At 42.9% G+C, this 13677-nt stretch overlaps 1 protein-coding gene across 2 annotated transcripts; it reads left to right on the top strand.

The window, feature by feature from the left end:
* Positions 1-5419: 5419 nt before the first annotated feature.
* On the top strand, positions 5420-12921 carry LOC117247847 (monocarboxylate transporter 9-like). 2 transcript variants are annotated; one of them, XM_033612435.2, is made up of 6 exons: positions 5420-5672; positions 6466-6723; positions 8035-8178; positions 9198-9293; positions 10104-10982; positions 11260-12921. In XM_033612435.2, the coding sequence occupies exons 2-6, from the start codon at positions 6525-6527 to the stop codon at positions 11442-11444; spliced, it is 1503 nt and encodes a 500-aa protein (XP_033468326.1). In that variant the 5' UTR covers positions 5420-5672; positions 6466-6524; the 3' UTR covers positions 11445-12921. The 2 variants fall into 2 exon arrangements, with proteins under 2 accessions (XP_033468326.1, XP_033468325.1); XM_033612434.2 differs by lacking the exon at positions 5420-5672 and adding an exon at positions 6171-6327.
* Positions 12922-13677: the final 756 nt, after the last annotated feature.

The following is a 13677-nucleotide window of genomic DNA, read 5'->3' as shown; positions in this document are numbered from 1 at the left end:
GCTGAAGCGGCCTTTGATCTCTGTGGCTTTATAGAGCTGGGCAGCCGAAACCAGAGGACATTTATCCAGACTGCAGGGTGGCTCTGTGTGGTTCCACCTGCCAAGCCTCTTACGGAAAAGAACAGCAGGCTGCTGCTTCTCAGTTGTCAATGTAGAGAAAAAGAAAAAGAAAAGATACTTGAAAATGGTCAGCTTATGTAAAACTTCCCTGGAAATATGTGTGTATGTGTGTTTACTAATGGGCTGTGGATGACTAATGGGAGCTCTGCAGCTAGGGCAGAAGTAAGCGATAAACGTCTTGATGGGAGAATGTTATTAATAAGACAGGTATTTTTCCAATTGAATTATTACGGCACATTACACAAAGGGACCAAAACTGTCTTCCTGGGCAAAGTATAATGAGGAATGTAGAACAGCTGGAACCACTGCATATGCTTTATGCCAAGTTGCTCCATAGGTTTAGAAAAAGGCAGATACACTACTGTGTTAGTATTTTGATCTTACTAGAGGACCACCAACATAAGTTTACAGGCCAAACAAACTGTCCTGACCATAGCAAACAAAATAATATTTAAGGGTTAAGGCTCAACCCTGATCACTGTGTTTGAACACGAGATCTTGATGTTCATGTTTTTTTAGTCTCACTTTAATTGTAACTGAATTGTTATTATGGCAGGCCCAAACAATCCATAAAAACAAGGATTTTAGAATTAAACAAATTTATACTGTTTAAAAGTTTCAAGGGAAAACAGAAAATTTGATAGTGCATGGAGTAATTTGTTTGCTTTCATTAGCAACGCTCCAAAGTACCAAATAATCCAAAAAATCACTGCAGAATAGCCAACTTGTGCTAAAATATATTAATGAATGGTCATTAATATAGTAGTTGATGGGCTAAATTTGACTTAAAAGACTGTGTTACCTTTATTCTGAGGTTTTGTGGCTTGAAGCCAGAAAAAGCTCTTTTGATTATAAAGTTTGCCGCCCCATGATATAGAGTTATTATTAGGGGCCCCAGAACAGATCCTTGTGGGACACCATCGACATTTCAGGTGCTTGATTTCAGAACATCTGCAAGAACGGTTTCTGCCAGCATGTTGTGAGTTAAACCAGCTTTGTGCATCTAACCAGATGTTTTGATCAACAGAATGAAAACCGTATTCATGAAGACTACAGCACACTGTTGCTTTTTATCAAACTAATTAACAATGCCAACCACTAAAGCAGTTGCTGCAGCTAATCATACTTAAGATTTGATCTAAATTCAAACAGCTGTGGCTGGAGGACATTATTTTCTTGTTGTAATTCTCTTTTAATTCACTTTAAACAAATAATCAACAAACCCACAAAAACAAAAACCATATGAACATGAAGACTTTCCATGCATGAAAGAAAAAGCAGTGAAATAAAGACATACATACACACATATGTAGACAATTGGGACCTAAGCATTACACTGGAATGTGTTTCTGTTGTACATGTACACAAAGTTTAAGGGATTGCGACATAAATAATGTATTTTGTCCAACTCAGCAAATACTTTCTATGACCCTCTGGGTCCTCAAGTTAAAAGGAGGACATTATTAACCTCCAGGAATGTGCAGAGATGTGAGTTTACCATAATGACTGCGATTTTACCCCGAGATATAGACTAATAATTATTTAGGTCAACAGCATGTCCACCCTTATGCAATGGAACCACATGGTGTTATGGTATTAAGATCGCTGACAAAGAGGGCACAGATCCAAATTATTTTCTCCAGCAGACTTTAACCTTCTCATCATATGCTTTGTACCATCCTCTTATAGTCTTGAAATGTTTAATTGAGTTTTGTAAGTATGGATTTGTAGTTATCAAAGGGATCATATGATATGTTCCTCACCTGGATTGACAACAAGAAAGCCTCCGGCTCAATGCCACACATATGGATACCTGAAAGCTTGGACATGTACAACATTAACAGGACACTCAGAGCCTTTATCAAGAACTCAGTAGGGCTGTGGAAAATGACTCGAGGCCAACTCAGTTACCATCAAGTGCGGCATATACCAAGGTGATGCACTGTCCCCACTCCTGTTCTGCATAGGCCTGAACCCCCTCAGCCAACTCATCACAAGAGTGGCTACGGATACCGGTTCCAAAGTAGAGCAACCAACAGTCACCTCCTCTACATGGATGACATCAAGCTGTATGCCAGGAATGAGCAAGACATCGACTCACTGATCCACCTTACCAGGATCTACAGCAATGACATCCGAATGTCACTCGGACTAGATAGAGTGTGGTTGGATGGTGTCAAAGAGAGGGATGATGATCAGAACCGAGGGGGTTGAACTACCAGAAAGCAGCACTGCAAATATCCAGGACAGCTACAAATACCTTGGGATCCCTCAGGCAAATAGGAACTATGATGAGGCAGCAAGGAAGTCAGCCACAGCCAAATACCTTGAGAGAGTAAGGCAGGTCCTGACGAGTTGGCTGAACAGAAAGAACAAGGTCCAAGCCATCAACACGTACACCCCACTAGCCACCAGATACCCTGCTGGTTTAATCCTTCAAAGGAGGAGATGGAGGCCACTAATATCAAGACAAGGAAGCTTCTCATAATGCGTGGAGGGTTTCATTCCAAGTTCAGCACCCTGAGACTGTACATAAAGCGGAACAAGGGGGGCTGAGGACTCGTGAGCGTCAGAACCACTGTCCTGGACAAAACAACTAAGATTCATGAATACATCAGGAAGATGGGACCCAAAGATAAGCTGCTAAGTGAATACCTCAGGTAGCAGAAAAGTGACAATGCAGAAGAGGAGGAAGAACCATCATGGAAGGACAAGCCCCTGCACGGCATGTACCACTGACTGCTGATTGAAGAAGTGGCTGATATCAAAAAATCCTACCAGTGGCTGGAAAAGGCTGGACTGAAAGACAGCGCATAAGCACCAATCATGGCAGCACAAGAACAGGCACTTAGTACAAGATCAATAGAAGCAGGGGTCTACCACACCAGACAGGACCCCAGGTGCAGGCCGTACAAAGACACTCCTGAGACAGTTCAGCATATAAAAGCAGAGTGTAAGATGCAGACAGGAACAGCATACATGGGACGCCATAACCAAGTGGGTGGCATAGTGTACAGGAACATCTGCACTGAGTATGGGCTGGAAGTCCCAAGGTCAGAATTGAAGACACCTCCGAAGGTGGTTGAGAATGACCGAGCCAAGATCCTGTAGGACTTCCAGATCCAGACTGACAAACTGGATATGGCTAACCAACTGGATATCATGTTGATTGACAAACAACAGAAGAAGGAAGCAGTGATAGATGTAGCTAGCCAAGCGACAGCAACATCAGGAAGAAGGAAAACGAGAAGCTTAAAGAATACCAAGGGCTGAAAGAGGAGCTAGAAAAGATGTGGGGAGTAAAGGCAACAGTGGTGCCAGTGGTGATCAGAGCACTTGGGCCTGTGGCACACAAACTGGGAGAATGGCTCCAGCAGATTTCAGGTACAACATCTGAGGTCTCTGTCCAGAAGAGTGCAGTCCTAGGAACAGCTAAGTGCGCAGAATCCTCAAACTCCCAGGCTTCTGGTAAAGGAAAGGAATATACATATATATATATATATATATATATATATATATATATATATATATATATATATATATATATATATATATAATGTGTCAATAGATGTATTGAATAACTTGTACAAGCAAGCAAGTGGAATTCAGCACCAACATTGATTTTGTCACTAGTGTGTCATAGCTGCTCTATAATCCACCCCCACCCCCACCCTCCCCCACACACTGTCCCCCACATGCACTATATCTGGTTGAAACTGGTCTGGGGTGACATGTCAATGCAATACCAGTGTAGAGTACAATTAACTGTGCCTCTCTTGTTCTCTTTTTTCACATAATTTTTTCAGGCAGAAGGGGATTACGGAGCCTAAATCTTTCCTGTAAGACCCTTCCTGGCAGCAGACCTCAGCTATGGGAAAAAGCATCAAAGTTCCTGAAGAATTTGAGGTGCATTCAGTGTGAAAACCAGTCTGATGACCTCTGATCTGCTATCTCCATACCTTCCTTGTCCTTACCCTACTCTTTGTCCTTTCATTTTCACGTTCCGTCTTTGTGTTCCTACTCTCCGTCATTTTCCCCCACTCAGGTCCTTTGCCTTTTTTCTCTTCTGACTTGGTTCCACTGTGTTTCTGACCTGAGGTTATGAGAATGGGAGCAATCACATGATGATATCACTCTATGCTGCAGCTACAGTGTGACTAAGAGCAGCTCATCTCTCTGCTCTCAAACCACAGCATGAATGCATTAAATTGCCAAGATGGGGAGGAATATTTGTCAGTAACTGACTTTGGGCCTGCGTTCACTTAAATGTAATTCAAAACATGTTTAGTTCTTGTGTGTTTCTTGGTAGGAATACTATTATTTAAGATGGAGCCAAATAAACTCCACCAAGTTATGCAGATCTTAGTTATGTGGAACACTATAAAACTCACAGCATAGGCCTATAATTCATGTGTTTCCTCGGCCACATATGTTTTATTTTACCACTCTGTGTTAATGTATGCCTACTCTTTATAGCTCACATACGTGTCCATATACTAGTCAGGCACGAACTGTCTGTACTAAAACACTAAACATATCCTACAGTCGTCTCTCTTCCCTTCTGTAGGATTCCCTTCAGGATATTTTTAACTCATGGTAGCTGCATGTGAGACTGTCTACATGTTGCTGGGTATTCGCATATCACTCATAGATTTCTAAAGGTTTAAGCAACCTCTTGTTATCATTTTAGTGAAGGGAGGGTAGATTAAGATTTGATTTAAGAGATTTCTGCATGTATTGCTTTAATCAGTGCTCACCAGGGAGAGGACTCCAGGCAGTGCGCCCTGCTGGTGCAGTGTGGTGGTGTTGTTACCATTCATCAACCGGTTCAGACTGGACTGAGGGCCATATAAACAATGTTCCTGGAGAGAAGGAAGCCCATACACCCATCATCAGCACATGAACCCCCAACTTAGAAGTGTATTTTGATAAGTTAAATCATTTTTGTATGTTTAAATGATTTTTTTTGTGATCATTATTTAAACTTCAAATTCAAATGCTTTGTTTGGTGCTTTCTGAAAAGAACCTTATCTGGCCAGGAAACCTATCAGGTAAATAGTTTTTTGTTTGTGCATGTGTGTCTTTACGTGTGCACGCTTCGTAATAGGTTTTCAATTAACATTTCAGATGTAGTCTAGAAGAAACAAGAAGTATATAGTCTGACCCATAAAGTCACAGCCGCTACATGTGAGCGCGGAGGGGACTTTTCTGCGGTGCGCTCCAGGCGCGCAAGAGGAAGCAGCGCTTTTCCTCCCGTTGCTGCGTTCAAGCTGCGGCTGGACCAGCAAGAACAGCTTTGAACCGGTTTTGTCGCCGGCTACAAAGCCGTATGAAACTGATGCACAATGCGCACTGTTGAAGCAGGGTGCTCTCCCGACACACGGGCATCATAGATCCCAGCTTACCAGCAGCCGTGTGCGATGCTTTCTCGTTCATGTCATTTGTAGTGATTTTGTAAGAAGGGATTTTAATAGGGAAACCATCCTACATGGAAAGTTCCTGTAGAGCGCGCAGCTCTGCAGGGTCCTGCTGCTGTTTTTGTAGATGCTGAGGTGAGTGCTGCATGTTTTTAACCAAAATAACACTGTGCCTGTGTTTGTATTGAAGCATTAGGATAGGATATGATGAGAAAATATGGTTATTGCTGCTGATGAATACAGATGTCATTTGAATCAGCCATGAGCATACAGTCATGTTCCTCAGGATATCATGTTATTTAACGCAAGGAGAAACTATCTATTTACTGTCAACATGCTGTAAGCCTGCTTTGGATGCAAACACATCTGAAATATGAGGAGCTTTGCACCAACTCCCCCCTCCTCATAAGAAGCCTCATTGTAAACAGTGTGGCCAAGGGGAGTTGATGCTGCTGCAGTGATGTATAAAGTTGCCCTGGGCTATTAATTATTAATGAAAGAGGTCTGAAAAACTTGGGTCAGCACAGGAGACAAGTGTCTCCCATATGTTTACTAAGGATCAGAGCTGAATCAAGGAGGAGGCAGGTTTAAGGTGCAGGAGGGGAGCACAGAGCAGTGCAGTTTGCTTTACTTTCTCCTCCTCCAAGGTGTGGTTATGGAGACAGGAACAAAAAGGGCAGTTGCCTATGGCTAAGTTGCAGTGAGTTTGAGTTCAGGACCTCACACAGGTGGCCTGCCTGCCTGCCCCGGGCCAAGTGCTGCAGCAGCCTTTACTACATCAAGGCTTTACGTGAGTGTATATCTTGGAGGCTTTTGTAGGTCTAGTTAAAAATGCTCTCGTATAACTGACATTTACTCTGCTGATCTTTTTGTTTTTAATTATCTTTTGAACTTACCACTATAATGTTTGTTCTCATGTCATTCCCAGGACCCTCTTCTCTGTCAGCGCTGTAGCAGACCCCAGAGGGCAGCAGTAACATCAGCACCATGGCTCCATCTACTGAAGTACTGGACGGAGGCTGGGGATGGGCGATTGTTGTGGCCTCCTTCCTGGCCCAGCTCCTGGCTTATGGATCACCTCAGTCGGTGGGCGTCCTCTACCCGGAGTGGCTGCACGCCTTCCAGGAGGGCAAGGGCATGACGGCCTGGGTGGGATCCCTCGTGGCTGGAGTGGGACTGATAGCCAGTGAGTAGCACACACTATAATAATGCAATAATCTTCAACATGGGTCCAGTTAGGGGTTAAAAAGACAAACTAAATGGATGCTGAGGTAGATCAGTGAGGGTGCTGATACTGCTGTGAAGTCATGTTAGAGACTCGTTAATAGAGGATGAGTGCAAATAGCCTAAAATATGTGTGTAATCTTTGAGCCATTTTTCCTTCAGATTACTGTCATTAGGATAATGACATGCTGAGCAATAAATTTACGTTTTGGCACTGCATACTTTTATGGGCAATGCATCTGCTAATGCGGGATTTCAGGAGAGATACGATATCTGCTTGGCGCTAGAAGCACAGAACAAAACACTCACCTTTACACCTATCTTCCTACCATTTCCATTTCAATCATGATACCACACAATGCCACTGATAACAAAGCAGACACATTACTACTTGTTCAAAGTCTGGATAATGACTGCTGTGTTAGAGCAATGCAACCTATCACAGATGACTATATTTACTATAGCCACAGGTGTTAAAGAGTTCCCCTCACTGTAATGTTTCGACATGATAGAGAGATGAGGCAATGTTGTGACAAAGATGGGCACTTTGTGGCTCCCTGAGCGGAGTTGCTGCTATTGATTTTCGAGGAGAGCAAAGCAAGTGCAAGTCATCCATGCTATGAATGCAGGAGGATCACTTAGCCCTTAATCTGACCATAGAGGGAGGAAAAGAAAGACAGATTGCCGCGGAGAGAGACACAGAGACGTAACAGACACTGTATTTGTTGAGCAAGGTTGTTTATATGTGCTTAACGCAAAAAAGGAAAAGAGATGTGAGTCCATGGTATAAGCTGCTGTGTGAACAAACCCTTCAGTAATGTCTGGGAATGATTATAAAGGTATGCTCAGACTGTGTTGAGTCGACTGGATCAGTGATAGATAGGTCTTGTTTGACATTTCTGTGTAAGGCAGAGCTCCCCTGCTAGCTCGGCTTCTTGCTGTCATCTTCCTCAAAGGGGTGAGGTGAAAATCATGACTGGACAGATCTGCCCTCGGCCCTGGCCAAGTCCTGGACACGTGTCCCAGCTGTCAGGCAGCTGCAGCACTGCAGTGTCTGCTGCACTTCCTCTGCCTAGTCGGGAAGGAAACCAGTAAATGTCGCATGATGAATGAGTCAAGCAGCTTTGATTTTCTCAAGAACTCTTGTTTGTTATCCAGAAAACAAGTGAAGAAGCAGAATAGCAACACTATCCTTTGTCCCTGAATGTTTTTGCTCCCCTGTCACTCACTTTATTTCACCTGTATCTCTTTTCTCTCTGTCTCTTCGCGTCAGGTCCTGTCTGCAGTGCCTGTGTGGACAACTTTGGAGCTCGCCCTGTGACCATCTTCAGCGGCGTAATGGTAGCGGGCGGCCTGATGCTCAGTGCCTTTGCTCCGAATGTCCAGTTCCTCATCTTTTCCTATGGGATCGTGGTCGGTAAGGAAACACCTGGGGTGTCACTGTCCTGCTAATTTTACACAGCACTCTACCAGAATTAAAGCTAACAGTGCTGAGACCTGTCAAAGAGAAAGTCAGGTACAGGCTGTCAGTGTGAGAAAAAAAATTTGTTTGATGTTGCTTTGATCATGGCAGTTAACTAAGCTCCTTATCCCTCTAACATACAAGGATCTCATAACACATTGTATAATAATTTCAAAGAAGGAGGGGCACATGTCACGTCTTACTATTATGCAACACCAGAGGCTGACGTTACCCTAAATTACCAGTTGAATGATGCATTGCCACTCAAGTATGTAGAATCACACTGGGACAAGCCCCACTGTTGAGCATTGCACCATTTGTTTGACATTGCTGTTTGTACTTTTTAGGAATGTTGACAAAAAAACAGAATTATGGCTAAGCCTGATCCCCATGTGATCCTTTATTGCCTCTGCAGCCTCACCGGTGTGCCCGCGTGGGCCCAACACCACCTGTTATTATGCATTAAGTGACAGCTCAGCCGTGCTTAATCCTGGTGAAAACCCCTCGGAGTCAGCACTGCCTTTTCGCACAGGCATCACATCGCTGGAGAGGGGAGGCCATGCATATTTGAAGACAGTTATTTATTTTTAGAGCTGCCCTTAGATGATGGTCTGCGACTGTATGTGCACGTGCAGCTTGTTTACCACTCATCGTATGCTTCTTTTAAGTTTGGCTGATTGTGTTGCACAAACAACCCAGTGCACCTTTCCACCCTTATGAATTTACAGATTCATGTACATGCTTGAAATGATTTCCTGAGGTTTTGCAAGGTAACAGAATGATATACATATCTTTAGAATTTCAAAGAAATATAAGTGGCCTTTATATTAAACATAACACACTTTCCAGATATCCACTGTGCAATTGAATTTCCACTGTTGTGTATTTTTAGAAGTGAAAAGCTTTTGTCCCCTTTCACCTGAGCTAATGAAAATCCTTCCTTTTGTCTGTCCTTGTCCTCTCTCCTACCACAGGCCTGGGTTGTGGTCTGGTCTACGCAGCCACGTTGACAATCACCTGTCAGTATTTTGACAAGAGACGCGGCCTTGCCCTCGGCATTGTCACCACAGGTACTGCCGCCCCCTCCCTCTGCCCTGAGCTCACTGGGTGCACAACAGTTCTCCATGCTCACTGTTTTCATGTATGAGCTGCTGGGAGCCTTGGGATGCTGAGGTAAACATCTGTAGAGTAGCAAAGGCAGAGTGATCTCTTAGGGACGGGTGACCAATAACTAGATCCGGTTTGGCTGAGAATCATGAATTAGATGGCATTGGTTTGGTAAGGTTGATAGTTTGAAGCCATATTAGACAGGATAGCCTTTGATGAGAAAGGTTATTAGTAGCACCCAGGGTTTATCTTTGAGATTTAAATTGGTCCATTATTAATTCAGAGCTAAACAGTCACAGTCTAGATATTAAAGAGAATTTTAACATCCCATGAAAATCTTGTTCCTGCTGACCTCCAATGGTGTAACCTTGCTGCAGTGATGTGAAAGTGTACTCCACTTCTGACCACACCCATCACCGAGGTGAAACAGGCTTTAAGCTTTCAACCAGATGGTGGTTTTCATGCTGGTGTTAAGTTACTCTATAAAGACATCAAAGCCAGTATTGTAAAATCTGATCTTTTCTGGCTCTGGCGCCCCCCAGTGGCATTATCAGAAAGGGTGGATACAACCTGGCAACACAGGAATTACAGACTGCACTCATTTTCATCAAGATTCTCTCATTTTACTACAAATAAAAACTCATGTCGTCAGAATAATTTATAAGGTGCCATGCTCACATAAAAATCTACACACAGTGGCTTTATTATGTAATGATTAAGCTGCCACTTTCTTGCACAAACCCTGAATTTCTGTTTTTCCTTTGCTCACCCAGGCACAAGTGTCGGAGCGTTCATCTATGCCTCCGCTCAGAACGAGCTGATCGTGCTGTACGGCCTGGATGGCTGCCTGCTGATCATTGGAGCTGTAGCACTAAACCTCATGGCCTGCGCCGGTTTCATGAGGCCCCTCAACATGCCGGGGTACTACCTCAAACAGAAGGCCGCCCTGGAGCGCAACACAGAAGAGCAACTTTTCGAGAAGCCCCCATTGGATGACCTGATGATCACAACAGGTTCCAAGTCAACCACTCCAGAGAAAACCCTGACGGTGAAGGAGCTGCTCATCACCATCGATTCAAAGGACTTGGCCGTTCAGACGGAGAAGAAGAAAGGCAGCTTCCTGTCTGGGTTGGCCATCACGAAAGTCATCAAGAAGAAGCAGCAGGCTTACTCCAAGTACATGCAGTCCATGAATGAGATCCTGCAGGACCAAGCCATGGTGGCCTTCTGTATTGCTGTCTTCCTGTTCAGCTTAGGCGCCTTCCCCCCTGTGCTCTTTATAGAAGATGTGGCGCAAAGTGAAGGACTCATTGAAGAAGTTAGTGTCATTCCTCTTGTATCAATAGGGGCCATCGCCACCTGTGTGGGTAAACTAGTGCTGGGCGTGCTGGTGGACATCAGGTGGATTAACGGCATTTATCTGTATGCCTTCACCATGTTTGCTGGAGGTCTAGCACTGCTCCTTATTCCCATCACTAAGAGTTATCTGGGACTGCAGATATTGTCTGTTGTCTTGGGTTTCTTCTCCGGAAACTGGTCTCTCACCTCCTACATTACCACAAAGATTGTCGGCTTGGACAAACTGACACAAGCCCACGGCATCCTCATGTTCTTCGGGGGATTTGGGATCATGCTTGGACCCCCTGTCGTAGGTAGGAGGGCTTGTCTTTACTTAAAATTGTAAGATTTGCTACAATGGTTAGACAGAGGAGGCACAGATATAGATACAGAGATAAACACTCTTGTAAGGCCATGTTTTCAGAGACATTTCAAAAATCAAAATGTTAAGTCAGACAGGCAGGCAGAGCAAGGAAAAGAGCATGTCAATTTCAATAAGTAACCAGGTTGTAATTTTTAGCAGACTGCTGCATCTGCAAAGAATTCCTGCTGACTCTGCTCACACTGTCTGTTTTTCTCATCACTTTCCAGGGTGGTTCTTTGACTGGACGCAGTCATATGACTTGGCATTCTACTTCAGCGGGGGCTGCGTGGAGCTGGGAGCAGTCATTCTCTTTCTGCTCAACCTTCCCTGCTGGAACAGGAAGCGCTCCGAGAATGACAGACCAGACGTCCATTATACCAGCAACTGCGAGAAAGTTGCCTCTGTAGCTTGAATATGTACCTTACATAAGGACTCTAAACTCACCCATACTGCCCAGCAGCTGTCCGCTGATAAACTCTACCTGAACCACCTCTGGGAGGAATTTTTCTTTATTTGACTTCAGGAGTTTCCTCCTTATTTCTGCTGCCAGTTTCTAATATACCAAAATACTCGCTAGAGGTTTTGAAATACAGGCCTTTCCTCTGTACTTTGCCTGCATTTCTCAGGTTCAAACCATATACTGCAGATCTTTTTAAAGGTTTGACTCTGATGCCTTTGTTGATTTTTTTTTTTTTTTTTTTTTATTGCCTCATTTTACGAGGTCAGCTGAACAATATTGTTCATCTCCCAAATTCTACATTGTGTTTACGTAAACACTGGTTTTCACTTTACTGTAGCTCTGAAAAAAAAAAGATATGGTGCCGTTTGTAACACCTGGGAAAAACATTGTTGGGTGTTTTAACACAACAACAACATTTGAAACCACTCTGTAAGTGCACAAAAAATCTCCCAGAAATCTTACTGAAACAGAGGATACAGGGATCGGAACGAGGGATGGAACGCTTTTTGATAATCGTAATTTTAGCAACACTTTTTTATTTTGTATTTTTTTTTTAATGTATATAATCTTATGTACACCACGCTGTATCTTTCCAAAGCATCAATGATAGTCAATGCCTGTCAACACATAATGCCTGTTGGAACAATACAAAAGCCTTGCTAGATAACTTTTGAGTTCCACATACCTCCTGTTTCTAGATCACATAGAGACATTTTGAAAACGTTCTGCTGATTCAAAAACGTGTAAAAACACTGAAGAGATCCTACTGTATTTCCATCCTTAACAGCATGTTGATTCTCTTTGTGGCATGATTATCATGACCTCTGCTGGCAATCGATTTTGACCAGGCTGGTCCTTTTCCATCATTGTACTGTGTGGTATATGTTTATGTGTATGCTGTGTGTGTATGTGTCTGCGCACACACATTTGCATAAGTGCACAGGTGTGTGTGTGTGTGTGTGTGTGTGTGTGTGTGTGCATCGTTTGATAAACTTTTGTATTAGCACTAGTTTGTAAAGTCCTATGTGCTAGTGACTTTTATATGCACAAACCGGCCATAGAGCTGTAAGAACTGTTTTTTGTTTCAGTTGGAAGTTGATTATTGTGATCATAATTGTAATGAAGACATTGCAGTAGGCTTTTAGATTCACTTGAATGTTGTTAAATACTCCACTGCAAATGTATTTTTGATAGTTCCAGTTTCAGGCATAAGGGTAAATCTGGGACACTAGCGTTTTGTGTTTGTAGAGGGTATCTGCAAAGTGCAGATGAGGTTCAATTAATACTGATCTAGAGGAGACAGTGTGTTTGGCTGTCACCTTTTAGCCACTCTTATTTTGTATGCCAGTATTACAATATTTATGTCTGTTATTGTTTTATTATATCCTTTTATTTAAAAAGTGCCAATAAAAGATATTTGGATTAAGGATCATGAGTGTCAACATTTGTGACATAGGTATGGAGTTTGAATTGCATTTTAAGTCAGTTTAGTTCATCACAGGAGGGGGAAATGAGGTGTGACGTGGTGTTTACAAATATTGTTCCTCGAGCCTCCCTGAGGGACTGGGGGGAAATGTATGACCCTCTCCCCGCAGTAACCATTTTTAAAAATATATTTACACCAAAGATACAGCACAGAGGATGTGAGAGTTATCAATAAAACAACAAGCTAATCTTTTGAGCAAAATGCAAATCCTCCTTACAAATTGTATTATCACACAAGCTGTGTACACACAGCAGAATACGGGCGTGTGATAGCTACCTGTCTTTGGTCTGAGCAAAGGCACAACAAAAGTAAATAGGCCTAAACATCACACACACACACACACACAAACACACGGCATGCACAAAGCCAACATTAGCAACATGTGCAAATAATTACCATTTTCCCAAATGAACTGTAACAAATAAAACTGTGGCTGCAGCAGCAACAGTGTTGTAGGTTACAGGTCACTTGTTACCCTGTTGAAATTGTAATAACATATAATATTCATTACTTCATCAAAGTGATGTAACTTATTTTTGATTACTTTTTGACTACTTATCTAACATGTTTTAAACTGAGCAATAAAGCTGAAAAGTCCTAGAAAAATATGTGCATAAATAAAATTTGTTGCAACTGCTTTGCTGACATGCGTTGTCCAGAAATATGCCAAAAGAAGACATTCCTGCATGACGAAAAGAT

The sequence above is a fragment of the Epinephelus lanceolatus genome, chromosome 17 (assembly GCF_041903045.1).
Source record: "Epinephelus lanceolatus isolate andai-2023 chromosome 17, ASM4190304v1, whole genome shotgun sequence".
Classification (NCBI taxonomy): domain Eukaryota; kingdom Metazoa; phylum Chordata; class Actinopteri; order Perciformes; family Serranidae; genus Epinephelus; species Epinephelus lanceolatus.
The sequence above is the reverse complement of the archived record's forward strand: the minus strand, read 5'-3'. Positions and strand labels throughout refer to the sequence as shown.

Excerpts from the sequence above, each read along its gene's own strand:
- LOC117247847 (XM_033612435.2), top strand. The coding sequence starts at position 6,525 with ATGGCTCCATCTACTGAAGTACTGGACGGAGGCTGGGGATGGGCGATT. Across the intron at positions 6,724-8,034 it reads TGGAGTGGGACTGATAGCCA|GTCCTGTCTGCAGTGCCTGT; the intron begins GTGAGTAGCACA and ends TCTTCGCGTCAG. Across the intron at positions 9,294-10,103 it reads CCTCGGCATTGTCACCACAG|GCACAAGTGTCGGAGCGTTC; the intron begins GTACTGCCGCCC and ends TTGCTCACCCAG.